The 27,930-nt window shown below is 45.7% G+C and overlaps 1 protein-coding gene and 1 long non-coding RNA gene across 5 annotated transcripts; both read right to left on the reverse strand.

Moving 5' to 3' along the window:
- Positions 1–619: 619 nt before the first annotated feature.
- Positions 620–13,290, reverse strand: LOC116795306. Of its 4 annotated transcripts, none has more exons than XM_032704934.1 (8): positions 13,170–13,290; positions 7,323–7,503; positions 5,355–5,542; positions 5,200–5,259; positions 4,656–5,006; positions 3,867–3,942; positions 3,313–3,399; positions 620–2,557 (listed from the first exon to the last, which is right to left on the reverse strand). In XM_032704934.1, exons 3-8 carry the CDS (start codon positions 5,527–5,529, stop codon positions 2,110–2,112), a joined length of 1,197 nt encoding a protein of 398 aa, XP_032560825.1. In that variant the 5' UTR covers positions 5,530–5,542; positions 7,323–7,503; positions 13,170–13,290; the 3' UTR covers positions 620–2,109. The 4 variants fall into 4 exon arrangements, with proteins under 4 accessions (XP_032560825.1, XP_032560826.1, XP_032560824.1 ...); XM_032704935.1 differs by lacking the exon at positions 13,170–13,290 and adding an exon at positions 8,163–8,280; XM_032704933.1 differs by lacking the exon at positions 13,170–13,290 and adding an exon at positions 8,159–8,280.
- Positions 13,291–18,295: 5,005 nt separating this feature from the next.
- On the reverse strand, positions 18,296–27,910 carry LOC116795559. Its single transcript, XR_004360079.1, has 3 exons — positions 27,779–27,910; positions 21,968–22,102; positions 18,296–18,419 (listed from the first exon to the last, which is right to left on the reverse strand). It is a non-coding gene; the product is annotated as an uncharacterized LOC116795559 (long non-coding RNA).
- Between the last annotated feature and the right edge of the window lie 20 nt (positions 27,911–27,930).

Here is a 27,930-nt window from a genome sequence, read left to right on the forward strand (position 1 = left end):
AGGGGGCTCAGCAGGGGAGGACAGCAGCAGCACTTGTTTTAATAAATAACATTTGTGAGCTGGCTTGCAAGGCTGCAGCTTGGCGAGGGATCTGATGAGGCATCAGGAGGGAAGACTGAGAGAGGCACACCGGCACAGGTTGCCCAGAGAAGCTGTGGCTGCCCCATCCCTGGAAGTGTTCAAGGCCCGGTTGGATGGGACTTGGAGCAACCTGGTCCAGTGGAAGGTGTCCCTGCCCATGGCAGGAGGTTGGAATGAGATGGTCTTTAAGGTTCTGCAGGATAAGGCTGTTTGTGCCTCCTCAATCTTCTCTTTGGTAAGTCAACATTAGAAACGTCACCTGGGGCAGTGATATCAGCCTAAGGCCTTTCCTGTGGTGGGAAGGTAAGATGCTTCCAGCAAGGCTGCTGGATTCCAGGGTGTGTTTCTGCACTGAGGAGGTTTGGGGGCAGTTCTGCTCAGGTTGAGTGTCTTTTCAAGGACTGGCTGCACTCTCGGCTCTAAGTGATCACAACAGACCTGCTCCAGCTGCTGCTCGAGTCAAGGTCCTTGCAAAGGAGAAATCATCACCAGCATGTTTGCATAACAGAGAGTTAGGAAAAGCATTTGCACTGGGAAAACAGAAGGAATATCTTTAGTTGTTATCTACACCAATTTAATGTGACTGTTAGAAACATCTGATGAAAATAGTGCCAGAAACATTGCCAAGCGTATCACCCTCCAAAATCAAAATGCTTCATAGCATTAGCCCTACTTTAATGATTCTGTTTTTCAACTAGAAAAAAGGCAGAGAGGGGAGGAAAATTCGGAAAATAACACAATTCTTTTTTTTTTCTCCCTTTCAAAACAGCTCCTTGTTTTTCCAATACATTTATTTTGTCTTATTATTTCTCATGTAACTCTGAAGAAATTAAATACTTGAAAACACAACAAAACATATAAATTAAACCAAATGTTTTGATTAATATAAAACCACTGACACTTGTTTTTCCCGAATAATTTTAAAGTTAAGCTTAGAAAACCAAGCCTTTGTAAAAGAGAATGTTTGGCATTTTGCAACACTTCTGTTAAGTGGACTGGTACCAGTATCTTATTCTTTTAATGTCAAAAACAATTTTAAGCCACCCAACCTCCAGCTCTGAACTATTTAGGAAAAGATGTGTCTTTCTAGCCCTTCTCTATAGTCTCTCAGCAAACTCTCTGGTTGTACTTGGCATTTCTTAACTAGGATATAAATACTGTATTTAAATTATGGTAACTGTGTCCATAACATGTATGATCTTTGAAGTAAAGTTGTAACTACAGCTGGCCATATTTTGTGCTTCATCCCTCACTCTTGTGTCATGAAAATGACACCGGATTTCTCCATGGAAATAATCTGGTCTTGAAAGGAAAATTAATGCAAAGTAATTTCCACGGGTGGCCACTTCTATTTTTCAGGAGGTTTTTGTAAGTGAAGATAATTCTTCCATACAGCTACATTAAAACAGAGGGGGGAAAAATGAAATTATCTTTCTCTGAAAGTTTTATGGTGCTGTTTATGAGTCTGCTGTTCTGTTACTGCAGGAAATTGTAAAACACATTCACCGGGAGCAAAGAGAACAAATATTGTCCCACAGGCAGAAGGAGGACACCAGAATCATGCAGAGAGAAGCCCTGTTGGGTGACACACAGTCCATACACAGCTGGACTCCCTATCCCAGAGCCAACATTTCTCCCTAACCCACTGCAAGGTTAAACAGAGCTGACTTACTGACCCATACCTGGACCCAGTGGGAACCCTCAGCTTCTGAGCACGTCATCAAAAAGTCAGAGACAATTACATGCACCTGCAGTGAGGTTCACACACAGACTGGGTAGGAAGGAACCTGTAGAGTTCTAGCAGATGTGCAAAAACTCGACCAAGCTGGGCAGAATTCCTGCTCAATCAACGTGGGCAGAGGTTTGGCAGTGAGAGGTTTGAGCTGTGTTTAGCACATGGTTCCCTTGGATTGGCTCCTTGGGGGAAATCAACTGGACAGCAGCAGATTGGACTCATCTTTTCCCGGGAGGGCTGCTCAGGTGCACACACGAGAATGGCAGGAGGAGACACCAAGTACCCCCCGTGCCTCAGAGACATTCTGTCTTAAACTTTTGCCTCAGGGCTTTCTGCACATTTTGTATCTTCTCTGTGATCACGGTGTCACTGAGGTGATCTCCAAACTTCTGCTTCAGCAGCACCCTGATGATTTTGATGCAGCGTTCATCCATCATGGGCTTTGCCTCCCGGAAAGTATTGCCCCTCCGCCCCGTGATGGAGTGGCTCTGGATGTAGTCAGAGGTGAAGAGCTTGTAGAGCAGTGTCTTGCAGGCTGTGCTGATTTTCTGGTCAAACCTGATGGTTTCTTTGAGCTGTTCCTTGGTGTAGCCGTTGAAGAGCTCCACCACCTCGCACGGCTGCCGGTGGGGCTCCTCCTGGAAGGACAGGGATTCCAGCCTCTGCACCTTCTTCCTCAGAGAGAGAACATCCTGTTGGAGGTCAAACACCATCCTCTCCAGCTGCTCTATCTTCTCCACCCTGAAAAATTAAACTTGAATGTGTAAAGGCAAGAAGGCACCACCGTGGATATTGCCAAGGGATGTCGCATCTCCACCCAAGCAGTGATTACACATCTCCTGCAGGAAAGGCCAGGACAACTTCTCTCACAGAGTATCAGCCCATCCAACTATGCCTGGGTGAGAAGTAAGGCAGGAGAGAAGAATGACACAGTCTGGACTTTTCAGTAACTCAGAAATGTTCAGTTTAACTCTCAGCTCCCCCTTGTCATGCAGATATGGAGATTTTGATGCTCAATTTTCTTCTCAATTGTAAGGAAAAACGTAAGCCCTATCCTGCAAGTCCCAGGAGGCACATATTTGTGGTATTAAACAACAGAAATGTGGGAAATTGCAATGCAAGAACCGTAACGTGAATCTTTTTGGCCCCCATTTCTTTGCAAGAAAACTGTCCCCTAGCATCCCTTTATAACTGGATACTTGTCATCAAAGTAATGAACAATAAAACAAGGAACACACAACCATGTTCAAACACGGTAGGTGTCATTTTGATTGTTATAGGCAAGAGCTTTGTGGTTTCTGCACTGTTTTAGAGCCTTTTTGCCTCTCTAACTCCAAGCCCTACAATCAGAAACACCTGGCTCTGATTATAAAGAGACTCAGCAACTTTTGGTTCTTAAATTGCACCACTTTGTCACCCAGCTGTGATCTCACTGCTCTCTCTTGTAGTGAGGAGGAAAACACAGTTAAGAACAAGTGCCTTCTTTTGCTAATTACCTTTCCATCTCACCAGGACTGAAACTTTTTTGAACCCTCTCGAAGTCATCCATCTCTTGCAAAGTGTCAATCTTTTGCTCTTCACGGCTGAAAGAAACAAGCAAGTTAAACAGCACTGCCACAAGCAGCTTCATGCTCATATTCATATTCATACCTGATGAGAATTATCTGTGATAATTCTCAGGCTGTAATTTAAAGCAAAGTCAATTCTGTTTTCATTTGCAGCAAGAATGAAACGGATTGAGAGGGAATATCAGAAGTTTTTCCCATGGACAATCTCCTGTGTAACCCCTCTCATACAGATGTGGGGGACCTCCCACTGACCCCCCCCACCAAGGAACCAGGACTCCAGAGCAAAAGGGACTCAATTGCTCTGCTGTATTTACCCACACAAATTCCTGTTACCTTTTGTGCTTTGGGTTTAAGCCTCCATTGACATCTACTCAAATCAAGCACCACCAGGGAATGGAAACAGAGTGGACAGACCCTGTGCTATGAAATCAATGTGTATGGTGTGAAACGTTCAGGGTCCTCACTGTTCTTTCAAGTGTTACCTGTTCAGACAGATGTGTTGCTGGCACTGGGACAAGATGCCATCTGACTTCCTCTTCATTGGCAAGGTAACATAATCTGCAGCAGGGATGGGAGACAAGCTGAAAAATCAGCTGTTGAGAAGGTCCTGAATCCCTCTGTCTCCAGAACAGAGTATCTAAGCACTCCTGCTAGATTGCATGGCAACAGGTTATTCCCTTTGCACAAACAGAGTGATCCAGACGTGCTTTCCAGGATTGATCAATTGGGATTTTGTAATTAGAAAAAGGTGGTATCTCAAGGGCTTCTCCTGTTCTCATCACAAAAGCCATGGGCAAGGTAAGCAGAGCCGTGTCTCTGGACACTGCTGTCAGTCAGCAGGTAAATAACACACTAACATATTTTTATAAGTACATTTAACATGTGTAATAGTGAGTGGAAAAACAGGGAAATAGGCAAATCTGGAAAGGTTTGACTAATTGAGACACAAGGCTTTTGGGTGTTTGACAGTTGTTCAGGCAGGCTACATTGCCTTTTGGCTTGTGGGGAGAGAACTGCTATCCCAGGAGACAGAGCTGATGGCTGATAGAGCAGACACCACACACTATCACAGAGGCATCTCCCTTAAGACAGCCTTCCTGGAGGAGATCTCCCAGGTGAAAAGGACCACAAAATTTAATCTCTAACCTTTGTAGCCCTGAGAGAAAGCACACACAGCCCCAGAGCAAAGCAGAGGTCTCCTGGCTGCTCTGCAGGTCCCCATCCCACTGTGCTGCTCAGGACCAGGCAGGAGAGCAAGAACCCAAGGTTACCTCTGGTAGCTGGACCAGCCCTGTCCTCTTCATCCTGGGAAGTCCCTGGCCCTGGCATGGCCACGGTGATGAAGGTGGATGGAGGAGTGAAGGCACTGGCTGGGTGGGGAGGACCTGCCAATGAGCAGGGGCTTCCTGCTGCAGTGCCCAGGGCACGTCTCTCCTTGAGGATGGTGGAGGTGCCAGCATCATGGGGCAGACTGTCCTCGCCCACCCTCAGCAGTGGCTTTGCAGGGTAGGCCCTGTCACCGTGGTATTTCCTGGATGTGTTCCCTGGGGTCCATTTTGGGAAGGTTTTCCTCGATTTTTTTGGTGGAGATGGCATCATGCTGTGGACAGCCGGTTCTGCTTCTGAAAGGAAGGAGGGTGCTCAAGAAGTGCAGTGGGGCATCACTGTTGTGTATCTCCCACCTCCCTCCCAGTGCTTTTTACCCTGATTGCTGTGATGTGAAATTTATGATGGGACTACAATGTGCCCAGCACCCTCCCACCCCAAAAGCCCCACGGAAGTAGAAGGGTGCAATCCCCAAAAGACCTTACTCACTTAACTTCTCCAGGAGCTGCCTGTCTTCCAGCAGCTTCTTCTCTAAAATATCCTTGTGCTCTGTGGGAAGAGAGGATTTTTCAGCGCTCCCTCTCGACAGGTCGGTCCCGAGCAGCCCCAAATTGCAAAGCCCAGGGCAGAAGGGTGTCACTCACCACTTATGCCTTCCACCATGCCCCAGTAGAGCCCACTGAAGCCAGGGCAGCGGGCCAGCACCTGCTCACCCACCGTGTAGAGGTGGAAGGGCTTACGGGGCTCCTTGATGTTCTCCATGTTGATCACCCGGCTGCCGTCGGGCCAGCTGATGAGGACGTAGAGCTTGGCTGACATCAGGGCTGCCCACCTGGAGCAGGGGGAGCAGCAGGGGAATGTTATAGCACAGCTCCGGGCTCTCCCATGGTTGGAAGTGTTGGCAAACAATGCTCTGCCTGGGGAAGTGCAGCCTGCAGGTAGAAAATACTTCTCCCTGTATCTTTACTAGTTATTTCTCCTTTCCCATTCCTGCCTGTCTGTGCAAGCCTCATCCTAAACCCCTTGGCTGGGAGGATGCCCTGGCTCTGACTGAGCACAGACCCACATGCCTTCAGTGCATCCAAGTTCAATTTGAAGTGGAACTGCAGGGACAAGCATGGTATGTCTCACCTGGGGTCAGGTAAGACCAGCTCTCACACAGGACACCTTGGGCAGATGCTGGATAAGCCACTGAGCAGACACAGGTTGGTTCCTCTACCCATGTGAACCATCACAGCTCAAATGGCTTCAGTGGTTCTACAGCAATTTGCTACAGTGCAGAGCTGTATCCGTATGATATCAAGGCAGTACAGAGAAGAGACTCAAAAAGACACAGGAGTATTCCAGGAAATGATCATTGCTTTGCCTGTGCAGTTATTTTCCCCAGTAAACATCAAAGTGCTTTGATAAGGGGAACAGCAAATTCCCTTCATTTCACGTGTGGGTAAACCAAGGCACAGACCAGTGACAGATATATCTAAGGCATTCAAGTAGCAAAGCTGTAAGGAGCTGGATCCTGGGTCCTGGCCACTTCTCTGTCCACTGAGCTACCCTCTTTCCCCTCCTGGACCTGCAGACCTAAAGCCCTGGAGAAAACAGAGTGCTCAACAATCAAACAAAAGCCAGGCTGATGGTGACTTCCCAAACCTCCTGTGCCAGAGGAACAGCTAAGGAGACAAAGGCTGCTGAGCTCAGGAGGGGTTTCTTTGCACCTTTCAACCATGGATGGGGACAAAATCAAGCAGAGATCACCTGCCAGAGCTCCTAAAGGCCCTGGCAGAGCATCACCCCAGTCCTGCCTGCTCTGCTTGGCAGCAGGATTTGGCAGCAGGGTTCTGGGGACAGGGGCTGAGCTTGTGTGCTGGGCATAGTGTTGAGAATGGCCAGTGTCCAAAGCTGATGGGAGGGAGCTGGAACAGGGAGAGGAGAGGTGGAACAGGGACAAGGTGGCAGGAAAGGCAGCTAGGAGCCAATGTATTGCAGTTTCTTGTTTTGCCTCCACATCCACATTAAAGTCAAGCCTGAATGTGATTCCCCTCACTTGGAAGGTTCAAGTTCACCCTGGAGAACTTTCTCCTTCCCCCCCCTCCACCATCACCAGCTACAGAAAACCCCCTTGCAGCAAGCATAACTCTCCCCAAACCTGCCAGCCTGCCCTGCTGGCACAGTCTCACACCTGGTTCTCTCCAACCCCCTTTTGGCAGAGGCACAGTGACATTTATTTTTATCAGGTAGCGCCATATATAAATTATCCGGTTGGTAACTACCTGTCTCCCCACATCCCCTTCCCTGCAGCAGGAGCCTGCCCCCAGCCCTCTCCCAAACACAGGGAAGGCTACAGACCAGAAACTGAGATAAATGCATAACTCAGCCTTCTCCCTCCCAGAAACACAGCTCCACATTCCAAACAGCAAAAAACCCTGCCCAAATAGCTCTCTAGAGGGGTTTTGCTTTAACATTTAAAGAAAACACACTGATCTTCATAGCTGCTGCTGCTCCCTCCTTCCCCACTAACCAGTTGCTCATTTACCCTAATGAACGCAGCAAAACTACACAAACACACAGAGAAAGAAAGAGATCAAAATCCTGACAGCAACAGAGCTGCTCCTTGCCTGGTTAGCACTGCTCCAGGTGTTGAGTCTTGCAAGATGTCTCCTGTCTCTCCAGGTCTCAGCTGCCTGTTCCGGGAGAGGTGGTGACCAGACACTTCTTTGCCTTGGGCTTGTCTCTTCACCACAGTTCCTTGTCAGGTCTCCTTTGTCTGGCTTGGAAAGCTCCCACCTGCTGCCCCCACTGCAAAGAAAAAGAGAGCTTTGGCTTTCTTTTTTTCCTGGTTGTTTTGTTTCAGTATTGTTATTCCTGTTATTTTTCCATATACATACATTATTTTTTTCCTTAGCTTGTTTCAGGTCTGTTTCTTACGGGAAGAGAGAGCAGAATAGAAGAGAAAAAGCCTTGGGTTTTTTGGAGCATGAATAAACCTTGCATTTCCATGAGTTATTCATGAATAATTCATGAAAATGCATGATTAATTCAGGTTCATGAATTATTCAGGAATAATTCTCGAACATTCCTGGTTAATTCATGCTCACACAGCGAGTGAGTCAGGCTCTAGGGCTTGGTGAATTCCTTTCTCCCTGAGACAGGAGAAGAGAGGCTTAGAGAAGCTGCATTGTGCACTTGCTGTTTACTGCCTCTTAGAAGAGAACATATTTTGGGCCCTTTTTGAAATAAGGACTTGAAGAAGAGAATCGAAATGCCTGCAGCCTCCTGCCCACGGAGGAATAGCACAGCACCAAAAGGAAAAAAAAAAAGAGAGAAAGAAATTGGACTTGCTCTCAGAGGAAAACCTGGCAGCAAGTTTTACTCCATTTCAAAACATCTTTTTTCCCCCCTGCCTTCAGATCTCTCCCTGGTTAAGATACATCTCAGCTGCTCCAGTTTTTACCTACTGTGTAACAAAAAGGACCATCCACAGGAGTTTCTGTACCACGAATCACAGGGACTTCCCAAGCCATGTGCCCATCTGTCCCTGCATGTGTGTGTGTAAACAGTCAAACAGTCTCTTCTCCCAGGAAACAAGCAACAGGACAAAAGAAAACGGCCTCAAGTTACACCAGGGGAGGCTTAGATTGGATATGAGGAAAATTTCTTCATCAAAAGGGTTGTCGGTCCCTGGCACAGGCTGCCCAGAGCAGAGGTAGACTCACCATCCCCGGAGGGATTTAAAAGATGTGTAGATGTGGCACATGGGGACATGGGTTAGTGGTGGGCTTGGCACTGCTGGGGGAGCAGCTGGGCTCGATGATCTTAGAGGGCTGTTCCAACCTAAATGATTCTGTGGATCCACAAAAAGCTCCTTGACTCAGTGTCCCAGCTGGCCTGGTGCTCACACTGGCACAGGCATCAAAAGCTGGCCATGCACAGCTCTGCTTTCCTTCTGTATTTCTCCAGAGCTGCCTGCACAAGCTGCCTGCCCAATCAGCCATCCTACCCCAACCACTGAATGAGATGGAAATACAGCTAGGCAGTGAACTCAAACAGCACTGCCTGCTTTATCTTAGCCAAAACCAGCACTAGAAGCTGTTGGAAGAAAGGGAGAATTCAGATGTTCAGTGACATATTAGAAAAGGACCTTGATCAGCTTCACGGGGTAAGAAAATTTCTGTATGTCTTATTTGTGGTATTTACAGCTTAAAAACACACCTGTCAGCCCAGGTAAAACTAGATGTTAAATAGAGAATTAGCTGAGATTAGGTAACAGCAGATATGAATATAAAAGCAGAAGCATTTGACTTCTACGTAGTTTTGAATAATGTTGCTGAAGAATGAAAACTGCATAGGAAGAAGAAATGGAAAAGCAGTGAAAAGTGGAAAAATAACAGAGGAAAAACAACAATGGAGATGAGATTGAATTCTGGATTGATGCAGGACCTGGTTCAAATAAAATCTTGGGCTGGCTTAAACAAGGATAGTTTGCTTTCCTTTGAAGAACCAACAATATCCAAAGCATAACAGATGAACAGTCCTGGGGTAGAGGTGGGTAATTTGACTGAAAACCGCAGGAGAGGAAGGATTGCAGGAAGCACAAGAGGAAGACAAATTGTAGTCTCATCAAACAACAGAAAAGTCAAGTGCCCATGTATAAATATACAGTGTTTGTGCTGAATTATTCCAGGAAAATGCGAGTCTGAAGTGAATCCCAGGTGTCCGACTTCATGAAAATTAGCGAGTCCTGATTAGATTTCCCTCCCAGTTGTGAATATGAAATCCCTGGCCAGATGCCTCAGTTCCGGCTGTTTTCAGGAACCTCTCTTCTGCATTTCCTGATTCTTTGAAAACAAGTCCCACACGGGGGCCCCAGTGCCAGCACACGTCACCCTCCAAGCTGCACTTGCTGAGATTTAGATTTCAGCCCTAATGAGCAACAATAGCTCCTTTGTGATCTTACCCAGAGATACACCAGATGAACCCTGTTCAGCATCTGTTTGAGTGCTGCCTGGTCTTTATCAGAACAATCTTAATTGATGTGTGAAGGGATTTAATTAGCAAACACAGGTGGTTTTAGTCTCCCTTTTCATTTAACCTCTGCAATGTTGCTCTTCCTTTGGCTGAGTTCAGCAGCCTGTAGAATTCTAGAATGGTTTGGACTAGGAAGGATGTTCAAGACCACCTCATTCCACTCCTTCCACTAGACCAGGCTGCTCCAAGCCCCATCCAACCTGACCTCGAACACTTCCAGGGATCCAGGGGCAGCCACAGCTTCCCTGAGCAACCTGTGCCAGGGCCTCACTACGTTCACAGGGAAGAATTTCTTCCCAATACCACATCTATCCCTGTCATCTGTCAGACTGAAGCCATTTCCCCCTCATCCTGTCACTCCAGGTCCTTGTCCAAAGTCCCTCTACAGCTCTCCTGGAGCCCATTTAGGTACTGGAAGGGCTCTAAGGTCCCCTCAGGTTCTTCCCTTCTCCAGGCTGAATAACCCCAGCTCTCTCAGCCTGTCCATGTAGCAGAGGTGTTCCAGTCCTTAGAGCATCTTCGTGGCCTCCTCTGGGCTCCCTCCAGCAGCTCCACATCCTTCTCATGCACTTCACCATTTCAGAACGCAGCCACAGTCCAATAATTGAGCTGCATGGCTCGTTAATTTTTATCAACATGATGAAATGACATGGGAACATTGAAGTGCTGTGGTTCAGTGGGAGCAGACCTGAGACCAGCTCTGCATTCCTCCCACGCTGTGGGGAGAAGGGTCTGGGCATCGCTGGGAGGGATCAGTGTTGCCAGGGCACATGGTGGACAGAGAGACTCAGGCACTTAGTGCTGCCCCTTAGTCACCAGTCCCTTCTGGGATGGCAGGTTGGTTGATGGAGTCATTAGGATGGATCTGGGTGACAGTTTTGCAGTCAGTGGTGACAAACCTGTAGCGTAAGTCACTGTCTGTACCCGAGAGCGACCACCCGGTGACATTCTGCATTTGTAATGAAATAAGTACAAGTCCCATCTCTGCCTGTGATACAGGGAACAGTGAAATACAACCCAGGCTAATGAGGCAGGAATTAACTGCATTTTAATTAAAGAATGTTTCTTTTCTAATAAGCTAGAAATTATCTAAATTACTCAGAAATGGGGAGTAAAGCCACAGTCAGGGTCAGCAGCCAGCTAGACTGGTACATACAAGTCCTACCTACCACAGTTTGTTAAATGCTTTCCTAGACTGGAGCTTTTCCCTGTTATTCCCCGTGTGACAGAGGCCAGAAAACAATGAGAAAATGAGTCTAAATGCACCAGGCAGAGCTTTGCAGGGCTGCAGAGGCTGCGTGGGCTCCTGCAGAGTGCACTGGCTGGCAGGGCTTCACATTTGCCTAATGTAAGTTATTATTCCTTCTCTATTATTGCCCTGAATTGACTAAGATATTTTTTAGAGACTAAGGTGTTTTATTTCTCTCCAGAAAAAGATTTCCCTTGTGTAATTCCATTCCCAAACCCCTTGCTTTTCACCTAATCAGCTTCCCACTGTTTTGTAAAGCCTTTTTTTCAGGCTGTCTGTATTTATTTGACCTTTGCACTCTACAACATCTGTTTCTTTATCTGCTTGGCAGGCTGATTTCTTGGGGCTCCTTTGTAATCTTGGCAGTGAGATAGCAGAAGCACAGTTAGCAAAAAAAAAAAAAAAAAAAAAAAAAAAAAAAAAAAAAAAGAGGGAGAAAAAAATCACCCCAAAAATAGCAGGAACTTTGAGGGAGGGTAGTGCTATAAAACACGATTGCTTTTAAATATCCCCAAACCTTTTACTGATGCTTTCAAGTATTTAACATTACCCTCTTTCTAGTATCCAAAGGGACATGAAGGGGACTAGCAGGAATTAACCCAACTAAGGAGCTACCCGAAATAGATCATTTGCATGAGACTGAAAAGGAAGAAATTATTTTAAATTGCAATTACAGCTGTAGGTACCTGGGAAGCAGAAACCTGCTTAACCTCAGGTATATGAGCAGCTCCTGAGAAAGTGACAAGACTGACCACACTTTTAAAATAAAGCACACGCCTGCCTAGTCACAAAATCAGGGCCAAAAAACAGGAAAAACCTCAATGTTCCACACAGCAACAAACCCCACTGAAAGAGACAGGTCAATGTAATTTTAAAAAAAATTAAAACTCAAAAATGCATTTTTGAGGTTCAGATTTCCAGAGTGAAACAGTGAAAAAGCAGAAAAGAAAAAAACATCCCAGCACATCATCTTACAAGAAGAGGAAATAACACAGCGAGAAAGGGCTGATATGTGGAAAATTCATCTCATCAATCACCTCTTGGATACGCAACCCTGGGCACTCACCACCCTTTTCCACCTCATTCCTGGATGGAAAGGTGCTGCAGGGACACAAGATCTGTGCTTGAGAGCACCAAATCCGAGTGCTCAGCCTCCATGGAGCCAGCACTGTGCTGCCAGATGCTCCTGCTCATCCTCTGAGTCACTGCCCCCGTTACCTTGGCGAGCGCAGCCGCAGGTACTGTCAGAGGAGCCCCAGAGCCAAGAGAACACGTTGTTTCCTGCTACTCCACCAGCACAACCCCAATTCCGGATTCTCATCATGTTGCTAATTCATTAAATACAGTCAGGAGCACGTTAGCAGTTGCAGAAGGGACTCACTGGGTGGCACACACTGCATGAGCACCTATGAGCACATGCAGGCTGCTGCTGCCTCCAGCCCTCTCCATGGCATCCCGGGGGAACAGAGCTCTTGCCCTCAGCATTCCTCTGTTGGTTCCCACTCCCAGTTTTTGCCCTGTTTCTGGCAGAAAGCACAAAGAGCAGTTCTTCAGAAGGAATGAGGTCTGGGTTGATTTTGGACAAGAAGCTGTGCCAGGTGGGACCAAGGTGCCGCAGGGGATATCTCATCCCTCTCCACAATGTCTTGGGGTGCTGCACTCTGCATCAGAGCTTCTGCAGCAGCACCTGATCCTCTGCCAAATAACATGAAACCCTCAAATTTTACCTTACGTTGCCACAGCACTGATTATTTCTCACAGGGCCTTTGATGCTGCTGAATAATTTGTTAAATTCCCTTTTTGAGTGAAAGGGGACAGAGCCCTTGCAGAAACGGGTGCATCGAGCAAAGCCACCCTGGTGTCACCGTGCAGGCAGTAAGCTTGTAGCAGGATGGTCACCAAGGACACCAACCACAGGGATGCAAAGAGAATGGAAAGCACTGTCAAACAGCCTTGTAGCAACACGCTGTAAAATCAGGCAGAGGAATTGTCCTTGACCAGCCTTCTCTCCAGGCCCTTCTTTGGGAGCTGGCATTAGCAAATGGGCTCTTGTGTGAATTGATCTGTCAAAATCCATGTGAGCGATTCCCACCCCAGCCCTGCCTACTCCAAGTGACATCATTTTGGTACCTGACTACTTCAAATGTGAAAGCATATCCTCTCTAATTTGCTAAATTGAAAAATTTACTCCTCTCAGGAGACAACCTCGTCTCCACCTTCAACCTCTTCAGCTTTGTACACTCTGTTCGTAACATGAAAAGGTTTTTCCTTAATTTCTTCTCCAGGAAAGAAGGAATTGATCTCTCATTTGTAGCACTTTAAATTGACATGTTGACTACAAAAATCCACCGCTGATCTCATCAAAGGCTGATCTAATAGTGCCAATTACTCCAGTAATGGAGATCCTCAAAGGGATGGGTGGATTAGTAGAAAAGGGAAGTAGGGGTGGGAGAGACAAAGTGACAGGATTAAGATGGATGGGTCCTCTCACATGCAAGGAGGCACAGGAAGAAGTGGAATCTGGGAAGACAGCATTGTTTTAAATCAGGATATCTGCTGTACATGGCAAGACGAGACATGACATGACACATTCCTCATCTTGTCGACCGACGGGATTTGACCCATTCATCTCCAGCTGTGGAAGCGTGATGCAGAGTCTGGTCCTCACTCATCTGGTAAATGACAGAGCTGATCTGAGCTCAGCCTGGAATCCTGTGGATTGACAGCATGGACTTGTAAAAGATGTAACTTGAATGCTTGTAACAAGCCCAATATCCACTGACAGCCAGTGACAGGGCAGGTTTGTTCATCCTTCCTGCTCTCCAGGTATTGCTCTGGTAAAATGCACTCTCTAGTGTGGGCAAAGCAGCAAAGATGCAAGGTTCTGAGTGCCTCAAAAAGCCATCAGCCCATTCATTCCACAGCCCTGCTGCTCAGGACCATCAGTTCTGCACAGAGCAGGCAGCGAGCTCATCACCATTGGCATTGCCCGTGGTTTTGAACCGGGAGCTGTGGGTCACCATCAAGCTTCAAGCATTTTCTACTGTCAAGTGCTTCACATAGTCCCAGATTCTGGTTCCAGGTCAGTCCAGCAGTAGGTCTGGGGAGTGTTTAGATCAACAGAGTCTCACCATCCTGCAGTGAAGGTTTGTGGCCTCTCTCCGACCTACAACACAGTAAAAAAAAAAAAAAAAAAAAGATCTGCTAAGGTCACAATGAAAAACCCAGTGCTAAGCTTTCTTTAAACTCTCTTACCTCATAATTTTGAGTGTGAAATGCTATTTAGGAAGACCAAGACTGATCAAAAGCAGGACATTTTTGTAGATTTTTGTAAAAGTGGGGTTTTTTTGAAGGTTTAAGATTGAGAGATTTTCACTGAAGTAATTTTTCTCTTACAATTTTTTCAGCATCCTGTTATTTTGAGTTTCCACTTTTATCTCCTGCCAACCTTTACCTGTCCAGAACAAATAGTTTCCCTGACAGCTTCCACCTCTATGTGCCATTTCCTGAGCATCACCTGCATGAAGCCTTGGGTGCTCACTAAGGAAAACTCACTTCTTTATATTCTTTGCAGAACCAGGGAAGGTCTTGCTTGCTCAGCTGGGCACTGAGATAGTTTGCTACTCAAACCCACTCTCTATGGCATCACTGATGTATTTTTGACTGAAAGAAATCTGTTTGTTTTCTGCTTTTAAATAAAGAGTGAGCGGCTCCATGAACAACACTAAGGCACAAGAAACACAATCAGCCTGTTACTCAAACACCATTTCTGAAGGGATTGTGTTCTGCTTTTTAGAGAAGATTAAGAGCTCAATTACAGTAGAGGAAGAGTCTTTCATTAAATCACACATAGAACATAATAAGGACAAATTATAAAGCTCTTCAGAAGCAAATCTGTGTCAGGCTGCTGGGTAAGGAGGCCCTTCACGGGGAGCATCAGTTGTTTCTTCTGCCCTTCTGAAGAAATGAGTCCCACACACCTCATCTAACCACATTTTTAAGGAAAGCACATAACCAGATACCTATGGGGCATATGAACCTGGAGATGAGGGATTCGATTCCTTTTTTTTTCCCCCCAAGCATTTCAAGGCACTTCATGGTAGAGCTCAAAGGGGACAACAAGGAGTTACAGGGCTGTCCAGAATCCTGCACCTGGGAAAGAGTGAGTCCAAGTTTAGTCACAGATTTGTCATTGCTTGATTTCGTTCTGTTGTTATTCTGTTCTCCTGAAATAAATTATGGTTAATTAAAGGCAGTTAGCTAATTGGATTGTAAGCAGGTGCTGGTGGAAAAAACACACCATTCCCCTTTGAAATCCCAAACAGAGATTCATTGAAATTCCCTTGGAAAAGACATCCCAAAAGCTCCTAATCTGTTGATGAAAACAGTCACCCGAAAGGAAAAAAAAGCAACATTCTGGGGGAGGTTTCACAACAGCAACCCCCATCAAGCATTAGGATTGTCATTAACACACCAGAAAACCCTTCAAAGGCTCAAAAACCTTTCTTGGGAAGCAGTGCTGGAATGCACAAAGTTGGAAAATGATCCATGAAAGCCTAACAGTTCCATCAAGGGCAGGATGAGTAGGAGAGCATGACTGGGGTTCTTCAAAAGCCAGACCTTAGAGCAGAGAAGGGATTAAATCCTGATATCCCTCCAATGATCCAGAAGTGGATCAAGCCATGTGAGAGAGCTCAGAAAGCAACAGTGCTTGTAACAAAACAGCAGCATGTAAACAGAGGGAGGAAGAGAAGACACAGCTGAATACGTCCTAATGCTCATCTTCGGACTGACCTGATGTCATTGGTGCAGTGAGTCACAGACATCTCCAGACGTGGGTGGCACTGAAAAGTCCACTGATAAGCAACAGAAGTAATTAAGAGCATAAAAGAGTGAGAATGGGGATTAGGACCTGGAGAAGAAAGAACATAAAAAGGCTAGACATCATGTAATACTGTGCATAATGAGAGTAAGATAGATGTTGCTACTCATTGTATATCAAAATAATCATAGAATACTTTGGGTTGGAAGGGACCTTTAAAGGTCACCAGGAATGACATTCAAAAGAAACAGAAAAACAATGTATTAACAGAGAAACCTATATTGAAAACAACCTATGATTAGAGCCAAAACAGCAACATCTTATCTTTGATCTGAAGATTTATCAATAACCGATGCTGTCTGGCACTAAGGGAAACACTAAAATAAAATCCCTCTGATCAGATTCTCCCATGCTGTGCTATCAGACATCTCCCTGCTCCTGCAGAAACATTGGACTTTGGGATGTGACCCCAATGTGGCAGCATCACGTGTGAAACACCATCTCAGAAAAGTGCGTCACTTCTACACAATAAGGCAGTTTTTACTTGATACTAAACTTCTCTGGAAAGCACTGGATGCAGGATAAACCCAGACAGAAAAAGGATGTCTCTGTGGAGAAGTGGGCTGGGTTAACTTCTCATGAGGTCGTTAACTGCTGGTTTCATTAGGCTGCCTACAAACAAACCTTAATTGCCTAGTGGTTACTGCATGGTGAAAAGCCATTTTGGTTTATTAATGTTCTCACCTGCCAATGAAATTATTTTCAAAATGCCTTGTAAAGTTTTTCCCTTCTCAAAGAATACGTCAAGTTGATAGACTGGTGTGTGAAATTAACTCTCCTATAAACCTTCCCCCCAACCATTCCATAAAAGCCCCCACTCACTTAAGTGCTTTTCATATAATTTCAAATATTCGCTACATGGCCAATTATTAAAAGAGTCCTGAACCTGCGGTTCAGTTAATGACCATCTCCTGCACATCTTTTTACATGTTTTTTTCTACCACAAATGCATCACCATGCACGAAGTCACATGTGTTGGAGGTCAAAAAAGTCTTGCAGAGATACTGGAAATCTCCTGTGAAGACCCAGTTTAGGGAGAACTTGAGCTGTTTTCTGGTTCTGAGGGTGAAGATGCTCAGGATCTTCCATTTTGTCCCTGAATTGTGCTCTGGAAAGACCAGAGCTCAACAGAGAGCTGTGGGAATGATTTATATTGCATTGAGAGGAGCCAAGGTCATGCAAGGGTCTTTCATCAGGAGCAAACAGCAGCCTGGAGAATGGGGTAGACTGAATCCATACCACCAAATGCCCATCCTTCACCTTAATGCAAAGCTGCCACAGCTGCCCCCAGAGTTGCCATGTATCACTTTTTATATTTCTCCTGTTGTGTATATTTTTGAGCAGCTGTAATATGTGGCTTTTCGTGGTGATCCAGTGGGAAACAGCCATTTGCCTGCTGTGATACCCACTAATAACTAATACCAACACCTCATTCCCTTTGGTTTTGTTCCGGGGTTTTTTGCCTATTTGTTTGTTGGGGGGGTTTGTTTGGGATTTTATGGTTTTGTTTGTTTGGCTTGGGGTTTTGTTTGTTTGGGTTTGTTTTTTTTATAAATGACTGGTGAAGCTGAAACTGCCAAACTCAAAAGAATGTAAACCAGGCCTGACTTACCAGAAATTACTTCTGATTGGGTTTAGCTGCCTTAGACCATTTGCAGGTTTTGCTTTACACCATCAGCCTGACTGGGCTCTGTGTGCTCAACATTTCACAAAGGGAGAAGTCAACGGATGATGCACTGAGCTCCCTTTCAAACAGCAAAACCTACGTCAGCATGACAGAAAAGTAGAAAAAAAATTAATACAATATTCATCAGTTAGAGCAGAGCAGGAGTCCCACCATCTGCCCCTCTGCTGTTATTAATTTTGTACATTTAGAGACAAACCTGGGTCTAATGCTACCATCTCCTTTCAGTCCCTGATGTTATTTGCCATCCTCCAACTTTGACACTAACTGATCTAACTCATTGCTGTCCATGTGGAGCAGAGGGGAAAGGCATCACCAGGTTCTACATGGACAAACATTCCCTTTGGAGACCCCCCTCTGTCGCCAGACTCTGGTACAAACATAGCATGACTTGATCCTCCTAGCTAAAGGCATGATGTTAATTGGTACACATTTGTCCCTTGGACTTTCCAGCACAGCAAATGTCAGTGCTCATAATCCCTGCTCTGCAGTCTCTGCTCAGGCACCAAAACATCTGAATCCCCCAGTACATCTCTAATTGGCACCTACCTGTGGAGAGCTACGGGGGGAGAACCTACCCCCAGCAACCACATAGAAAAACAAAACACTTGACATTGGTAGTCTGGGTCAGAGCTGAAACAAGAGAGAAGGTATTTTAATGCCAATAAAAGAGGGTTTTTTAATGCCAAGTTCATTCTCCGAGAAAACAAACCTAATGAAAGCTTTCAGTCTCCTCACTTGCCACGGACATGTATTGCCGAGGTTGCTCCTGGGTTATGGCTGATTTTTGTTAGTCGGTTTGTGACTCTAATATCGCTCCTGGTTAAGGTGCAGAGATGATATTTCAGAGCCAGACAAGCTCAGCACAGCTCCTGCAACACACAGAGTTTCCAGATGCAGATATTCAGGCCATGCAAACCGATACTTTTTCATCCCAGCGCAAAGGTAACAATTAGGACGTCACCAATGTACCACACACTTCTCAGAGCTGCCCCTTCTGCCCAGCCCTCCCAAGTCCCTTCACAGACTTTGCTCCCAAGCACTTATTGATGGTGTTCAGTAGCACGTGGAATTTCATCCTGGTTTTCCTTCATCTTCTCCTCCCGAGCTGTCTCCAGTCACGGTGTGTGGGCACTGCCTGACATGCTGACAGCAGCAGCATTAACACTTCACCTCATTGACACCAAGGTGCCTGTCACAACTTTCCATCAAAAGCAGGGAACAGATGATTCTCACTGGGTCTCACACAGCCCTGTGGGGACCTTGCGTGGCTGCAGCTCTGGCACCAGCCCTGGTGCACAGGTGACACCCAGCCAGGGGCACCCAAGGGATGAGATGACCTGAGCACCACAAGGCTTCCACAAGTAACACAGCCACCCTACAGCACAGAGCTGGAGGAGCTGGGACTCTCCTGGGGGGAAACAGCAGCAATGTTAAGCTCTGTTGGAGTTCAGCAGCACTTGCATCTTGCATGCTTTTGTATGGTTTTACCTACTTTTTAGCAAATCATTGAGCAAGCAAACCAAAACCTCATTGGAAAATATGTGAATAATGCTTAGCTCTTGGTGAGACAAAGACATTTATGTTTCTCTGCATCAAACAACAACCCCAGTTCCTGAGGAGTGGGAAATAAATTTATCTCCTTGAAACAGCCCCTTGCAACTACCCAGTGCAGCTCCAAAGGAAGCAGAGCTCAGGGAGAGAAGCACTGCAGTGAATCCTCCTTGATCACTCTTCCCCGTGCCTTGTGCTGCTCGGGGAGTGACAGGTTGTAATGACAGGGAATTTGCAGCAGCCTGAAGCACCCAAGTAAGCACCAGTCGCTCTCCAAAATGGCCCTTCAAGGGCTTCACTATGTGATACAAACAGAACAAAGAGCTGATTGCAAAATCTGGGATTTTTTTAAAAAAAAAGTTATACCAAAAATGCCAAGTAACTCTTCATCTGCAGAAAAAGAGCCAAACTCACTCTGGAATAACAAGGATGAGCTGAAAACACCCCCTTTGGTGTTTAGAGATTTCAACCACTTTCCTAAAGGAAGGATGCATTAAAGATGCACGGGAGCAAGGCAAAGGAGGTGATAAGTCTTTGAACACCCCTGGCTCAGGAGATGCTTTTCTGTGTTGGCAGCGTTTCATCCTCGTGCCAGGCTGGGAACATCTGCTCCCGGTCACCTTCGGACACAGGGCAGGGACAGACCGTGTTGTTCACCACGCTCAGTTCACCACCTGGGATAACATATTCACATCCCATTGCCATTTACGTAGGAATTTCAGGGGACACACAGAGGGAGCCACCCATTCACGGGGAAAAGCATTGATTTGCACAGCCCGAATCCCCACGACGCTGCAGACTGCAGCAACCCAGACTCTGCATTTACACTTCGGCCTGTGTGCCTTATTTTTTTCCCCTCTCTAAAGTCCCCCCAGGTCCCTCCATGCTCAAATTCCCAAGATAATTAAAAGCAGCATTAGGCACGGGGATGGGCAATGCAAACGATTCCAAGGCACGGCAGAATTTCTCTTCTCACGGCTGACATTTCCAGCCAAGGTGAGAGGAAAAGCCAGCATGAAAGAGGTGTGAAATCAAAGCAGTAATCAAATTTAGGTATAATGAGAGAAGCTGGAGAGGTTTTCAGTGTTCAGAACAAGATTAGCAGCTCCAGGCACAGGAGGAACGCGGCCTTTTCCACCCTGTAACAACTTCTCGATGCAAATTGCATTTCAAATGCCTCTGCCCAGTTCTGGGACCCATTCAGCTGCCAACGTGGTGCTGAATTTTTAAAGCAAAGTGGAGGCTGGTTGGAGAGATGGTTTGTAAATAAAAATCACAAGAGGACAGCTTGGAATCACCAGCCAGAGCAAAGACCAGCAGAGCCTGGCCCTGGGGTGCAGCACAGCCACCCAACACATGCCTGAAACTGCAAGAAATTAATGCATTTGCCACTTGTTTTCCTCCCACAGGAGATACAGAAGGTGCTTTATGGAATCCCTGCCTCCTCCAGGCTGTATCAGCACGCAAGAGAGCACAAGGATGAAGATTACACCATCTACTGCAGCTGCTTCCAATTCCTGCCTCAAATCTCTCCAAAATCTGTCACTACTGAGCCTTCCCAGAGCCCCAGCTTCTCTTAGTCCTTACGAGATTTCAATGCTGAGGAGCATGAAGGAAGATGAGGGAGCTTGCAGAGACCAGAGACGCAATTGCTGCCTCAGGTGCATTTCACTGCCCAAGTTAGTGCCTCTAAAACCATTAAAATCAACCCCTTTGACAGCATTAAGCCAACATGAGAACATCAAAGCCTGTAAATGGTTGGAAGAGTCATTTCTTAATATTTCTCTCCCAGTCTCCCATTTCATGCTGCTGTTGCAGGGGCTTATCCCATCACCCAGCAGCTGCAGCAAGTCCTGGCAATCAGCTTCAGATGGATTTTTAGCACTGAGCAAATACGAGGCAATTTTACTCAGTCCCCAGTGAAAGAGATTTCAGCTAAATCAGATAAATTCTGTGTTCTGAGGCTGGTCAGGCGCTAACTGCTTCCAGATCCCCAAGTCAGGATGTCAAACTGCTGTAATTTCATTATGAAGTGGAGCTGATGGTGTCACCCAAGTGCTGGCTTTGGGGTAGAAGGTGACCATGCCCCAAGGCACAGCTCCTGCAGCAAGAGGGGGGACTAGAACAGGAACAGCCCCAGACCTGCCAGCTTCCCTCATCTCCTGCAAATTGTTCCTCAGTAAACTGCAAACCTTTCCTTTTCTCTCTGCAAAAGGAGCAATTCAAACCTCCAGTTGCCCTCAGATTCAGCCCTGTCTCCGAAGAGGATGGAGACACAGCAGGAAGAGGAGGGATTAATAAGTCCTGAGTGGGATGGGAACAACAAGGATCTGGCTGTGTTCACTGTCCATCACATCCAGCACATTTACAGCCCGGGGGCTGGGATGGCCCAGCAGAAGGACAGCTGCTGTCAGCACACCTCATCAGGCTGCTGGGGTCCTGGGCAGACAAACAGGCACTATGACAATTAAACCAGGCCAGGCATTGCTTCCCCAATCTTTGTCTCCTTCCTCTGCCACCCAATTAGCTCTTTTCTAGAAGATTTGGGTGCATTGAAAGCTCCCTTCCAGAAAGTCAATTTGCATACAAGGCAGGTTTGTTTGACCCTCAGAACTTGCTGGTTTTTTCTTCATCTCTTGTCTCACCAACAAACAGGAGATAACACACACAACAGGGGATTGAAAACTGTAAAAGACTCAAAGAAGGGTTTGGGTTGGAAGGGACCTTAAAGATCATCTTGTTCCAACCCCCTGCCATGGGCAGGGACACCTTTCACCAGACCAGCTTGCTCTAAGCCCTGTCCAACCTGGCCTTGAACACTTCCAGGGATGGAAGCAATAAAAACAGTGGAAAGCCATTTACTTACATTCCATCTAATCCAATAGCTGACACAGCAGCAGAGATGAGGTGCAGGCAATCTTCCCACAAATATTATTTCCACCTGGATCCCCTTCTTTAACACATCTGCTCCTTCCTCTGCCCTCCATCCACGTCTGTTGGGCTAGAAAACATATTTGTAGAAGGGAAGAAATGACAACAAACAGCTCAGCCATTGGTCCTACAGTATAATGAGCAATAAATGAGTTACTTTGCTTCTCTCACACATCACTGCTACAGGGTGATAATACCATTTATCACACCTGAATGATAAATGCCCACAGAGAAGGGAAAAGCATCCATTCATTCCTAAGCCCTACAAGTCTTTTACTCAGAAGAAATTTGAGGACAAAGGTTTACAGCCTCAGTAGGATGATGGGCAATGCCTCATCCTCCATCCCTCTGGGCCAGGGAAGGATTGCTGGGCATATTGTTTAAATAAACAACAATAAGGCCATGAAGCAGGAATGAAAACTCTCTAGAAAACTTTTAACTGAGCAATCCCAAACATTAAAGGTTTTAAAAGTTACTCCAAAATATCGGTCAGTTAAATTACTTTAATTTTATATACGAAGTTATTCTGTCTCAAAATAATTGGGATCTATATAATTGCATTTCTAAGCACTAAATTCAGACCAGCCACGAAGACCACAAGAGGCAGGAGAAGAAAAAAAACACCAGAGATTTTTAAGGAGATAGAAATTGAAGGCTGAGTTTTTCCCATTATAGACAGTTCCATAAATTATCACCTGCCAGCTCCTTGCCTTCGCTTGTGAGGCCATCACTGAATACTGGGGTTAGAAGTAGAAAAAGGCTCAGATATCTGAATTAAAGAACAGCATAATGACAAGAGCTGCCTTATAAAAGCAAGATATGATGGACAGCAGGTACAGCTGAAGCCGACAGAGACGAGTCCAGGAACTATTCATGCTTCAAAGATTTCTGACAAAACCCCCAGTAATCCAAAAGCAGTGCTTTGTCTGGCAGAGCTGATTGAAACCATGTGCATGTAATTCAGTCACTGACAGCAAATGAAGATTTGCTTGGAGCTCCTTTGGTCCACTACTGCTTTCTTCTTTCCGTCCAGAAAATGTAATTACATCTACTCTTTGGGAAAAAATTACTTCTTTGAGTGGTTCATGGCAAAGAGTTTGTTCCCATACCCACTTGTAATCAGTCACCAAGAGAAATATTTTCTCAGAAGATCTCTTCAAAATTTTGGAGTTATTTTAACATAAATAACTTGGTTATTTTGTTCCAAACGATAAGGGAATTCAATTTGGCTCTGCTAGCTTTAAAAGAAGCATTTCTTCCTAATCTTTCAGAGAGAGGAACAAAATGCTTCGTTGCAGAAAAATGAAGGGCAGGAGAAGTTTCTTCCCCCCTGAGCTGCACAGTACCAAGAGGCAACAAAAAAACATCAAATATCCAATTCTTGTAGTTTAAGGGAAAACTCTGAGGATCTGAGCTGTGGGAAAGACAGAGTGGGAGAAACAGGGGATCTGCTGGGGGTTTTTTTTTGGGTGGGGAGAGATTAGAGAAATGCCACAGTGTTCAAACAAAATCAGTGAGAATTCCAGACTCCATCCCTCAGAGAACAAATGCACCGATTTGACCCAAATGCCTTTCAAATTCAAGTGAGTCAGAGGTGTTTCCCAAGCTCTGCTGAGCCATCAGGTACAAACCAAACCACCCTCTGGGGCCAGGGCAGCAGGTCCCCGGCACGGGGCAGGGATGCCCCCCTTGGAAGCTGCCTGCATCACCCATGGGATTCGCAAGATCTGCTTCTACAGCCCCCAGCACCCAAAAAGCTCCACCTTAAAAGTCTTCAGTTTGGGATTTCACTTCTCCATCTGTCTGTTGTCACTTGGCAGCTGCTTCACGTCAACACCCTTCTGACGGGCACAAAGTTTCTCCTGATTTCCAGCCTAAACAGAAAGTTATTTCCATTCATTCTTCTGCAAATACTGGGAGTTTGTGCCTAATTTGCTCTTCCTCTCCCTGGTGTGCATTTGTACACCTAAAGGTACCAAAGCCATGAGCATTTCATTTTTAAATTATGCCATTTTTGCAAATTATCTTTTTCCCAGATCGTTGCGTGGATTTGGTGCTGATTCAGCACTCAGAGCCTTGGCACCACAAAGTCCACAGTTTTGCTGATGACCTCCCACGGCTTTGTATCAAGCCCCTGCAGAGAAAATACAGCAAAGAAATTCCAAACAGAGCCCCTAGAAAAGATAATAAAATGCCACATGCCTGTGTTGCTGCAGGGAAGGATGATCAGCTTCCCTGTTTAGTGCTGCTTATTAAATCATTACAAACAATTAAAGGAGCAGAGGAGAGGAAGGCAGAGTTATCATTTCCAGCCCTCCAGCCTGCCTCTGCCCCCCGGCAAGAATTTCATGAAGCACGGATCTCTCAGCAGAAGTCCCTCAGCAATAGATTTCCTACTCATGGAATACAGCAGGCAGACACCCTGGCTTTCCTGGACAGAAAGGGAGAATTTGCCTCGATGTTTTTCTGTCGTGCAGATGTGTAGTCAAATCCCCCTCCCTGACCTACCGGGAGAGTCCTGCAGGGGACTCCCGTGTTTCTGCGGGATGACAACTCTCTGGAGATGCACAGAGAGACTCGTGTGAGCATAAGGGACCCCCACAAGAGCAGATCCTTGTTCAGGCTCCTTTGCTCACAAACAGGATCCAGAAGAAAATCTGCTGTGATTGCGTTTTCCCAGAACAGGTAATTTCCAGCACATTTTTCTCTTGAGCTGTTCTGCCTTCCACAAAAGCAGAGTGCTTGGGATCACTTTGGAGCCGAGCAAATAGCTCCATCACAGATAGGAGCACCAGAAAACAGAGCAACACCTAACAGCCGAGACAATCCAAAACCAATTATCAGCCCATCCCCACATCTCCTGGACTCACTTGAATGCTCAAGAGAGTTAGAAAAGCCAACTGTTTTCTAAGAACCGGCTGCGCAGTGGAAAGGTGAATGACAGGCACAACCAGCCCCAACACAATCGCCTCTCGGCAGGGGAAGGAGCAGGAGAAATCCAGCAGACAGGGATGGGAGAGGCTCTGTCACCGACAAGGATGCAGCTCCATTGATGTTCACTCACAGTTTGGGTTGCTTTTACATTAACATTGCGTCTCACACACCACAATTGTGTTTTCCCTCCCTGCAGCCACAGGAAAAAGACCTACTGATCTCTCACCTTTTTCTCACCTCTCTCTGCCTGAAATCACTTTTCCCTTATGTAATGGGCAAAACAGAGCTTGTTTTCATGCTGGAAATAAGTCCATAAACTCTTTGTCCAGTTTGACATTACAACCTCCCCCCCCCCCATTACAGAGATGCCCCAGGGAAGCAAGGAAGGGAAAAACTGAAAACTGAGGTGGGAACACCAGCCATGGGTACATGATGGGCAGCATCATATTCTGCCTTTCTCATGGATGTTTTATTTTCCAGCCCAGAAAATTCCCTGTCCTTTCCAGGGCTGCAGAAGGATGCTGTCTGCCTCACACAATGAGGAGTAAGCCAAGCAGGAGTGCTACAGGGCTGCACTGGGAAAACAGGGGAGGTGCTAATACACCCAAAAACTCTTATTGCAGAGTAAGGAGTTTGTCACATCCTCCCTGTAAATTAGGATGTTTTGGAGATGGAGAATTGATTGCCAAGTAACCTGCAGAGACACACAACTACTCTGCAGTTTTCTAGGACTCACTGAGAGACACAAAAAGGTTATTGATGCAATTGGGGAGTGCTTCTGTACAGCAAGTGCTCCTGTACCTCCTGACATCCCAGCCGGGGAAACAATTTACTGAACATTTGCAAGAAGAAAGCAATTGTTACTACAAAAAAAAACTAACCAAACAAAAAAACCAAACAAACAAGAAAAAAAAACCCAAACAAACAAAAAAACCCAACACAAAATCAAAAAAAAACCCAAACCAAAACAAACCCACCAAACCAACTTCCTGGTAAGGAGCCTCAGGGAGAGTTTGTAGAATTTGGTGAAAACAGGCCATTTACAAGGAATTTTTCCTCTGTTTTCAAGTGGAATTGAGAAGCAGGTGGAGATGGAGAGGGCTCAGAGCCTGAGTGTGCTCTGTGCCCAACACAAAACATCTCCTGTTTGGTCAGTGCTTGTCTGAAATCACTCACCTGGCAGGAGGCCCTGCATGGCCCCAGGAGTTCTATGCTTTGGAAATTATTCCCTGTGGAAAACACAGAGATACATCTTTATTTCTTTTATCTTCCTGCTCCTCCTCCACGAGCATCCAAAACTTCTCTATAGTGTGGCTGTCTGTAAATAAATTTCTATCAATAGGATTTCTGATGGGGACCTTATTCACCCAGCAAGCTGTGAAAGCCTCACTCAGTGACCTGGCAGCTTCAATCCCCAGGGAATTAAGTTTTGGGGTTTTGCTTTGGGAGCCAAATTAGATTTTAAAGAGAGAAGAGCCAGGTTTTACTGTCTGTTGCTGCTCTTTTGGCTATTTCAGATGCACACACCAAATCCAGTCCCTCCCTCACTTGCTCAGAGCCAAACATCCCCACTGTGTCCATGACCAAGGGGTGCAGATGAGCAGAGAGAACCAGATATAAACCTCACCTTGCAGTAATCCCTTCCCTTTTCCTTTCATCTTCTGCTTTATAAATTATTTTTATGAGTTCTGTAGCACACCATTTCCTGCTCAGTTCACCACATTTATCCAACACATTTTCTCCATCACACTGACACATCCAACAAGGCTCATGCTCCTAAAGCTGAATTTTCATTAGCACATATTCGGCCACAAGAATTACAATGACCTATTTAAGTAGGTCAGGCTGGTATTAATGGCAAAAGTGAGCTGATTGCAGTCCAAAGCCATAGAGTTCAGTCTTACTAAGCTCAAACCAGGCCTCCTGCTTCTCTTTTTGCCTTATAACAATTGCTGGTATCATAACCCTTGCAATCCACAATGTTTGTTGGCGTGAAGAGTGTTGGAGAAAGGTGCTAGCTCTGTATAATTGAACTCAAAAATGTGCCAGAAGACAGATTTCATGTGTTTTGTTGGGGGTTTTTTTCTACAATGAACACTGTAGAAAATATTAGAACATTTTTCTCACACATGATACTAAGGTGAAGATGAGTCATTTCACTGTCATAACATGGGAGGGAGGGGAAACCAGAGTGAAAAAAAGCAGCAAATTCATTCAGCAGCAATTTGCACTTCATAACCCTCTACTGATTAGGCTTTTAGGCCAGAGGAGGTCTGCTACTTAAGCAGAGAGGCAAAACATTGAGCTGTTGCTTAGATATTGGAATATATTGCACAGAGCCTGCTCCCTGGCAAGCACCCGTGAAGGGCTCCGGGCTGTTTTTCCAAGGATGCATTACAGCCCTGGTGCAGTGCTGTGGTTTGCAAAGACTTAAAGCTTTTCAAAACAGGTCAAGGGATGACAGAAAGGGTGACTTTTCTGAAGTGACAGTTCAGGTGGCTTTAAAGAACTCCTATCACCTGGAAGTGGCAGATACCAAGGGCTCTTTGTAGCTATGTAACAACCAGATTAATAGCAACTAAATAATGTATATTCCTGCATGGAATGCCGATGGATTGCAGCGCTATTTGCCCTACACAGCCCTCATCTGCCAACAGCACAGCATGAGAAAGGACAGGGAAGAACAGATCTCTATCTGCTGACTCACATCCATTCCCAATCCACCCAATTTGGCAACAAATATCCTTTTATTTCTATTTTACTCTATTTTACTCTTTTAAACTAGCATTCCTCTTCATTTCTTGCTTCTTACCTCTGAAATCCAACGACTGTGCTGAAGAATCCCCTTGCAGACACATCTGATAAAGGCAACCAGCAGGAAAACAGATTCTTTAATTAGATCCAGTGGTCATGGATAGCTTCTGGAGTTCACAGCATTCCAAGAGAGCTAGGAAAGGAAACAAT

Source organism: Chiroxiphia lanceolata, chromosome 17 (assembly GCF_009829145.1).
Source record: "Chiroxiphia lanceolata isolate bChiLan1 chromosome 17, bChiLan1.pri, whole genome shotgun sequence".
Classification (NCBI taxonomy): domain Eukaryota; kingdom Metazoa; phylum Chordata; class Aves; order Passeriformes; family Pipridae; genus Chiroxiphia; species Chiroxiphia lanceolata.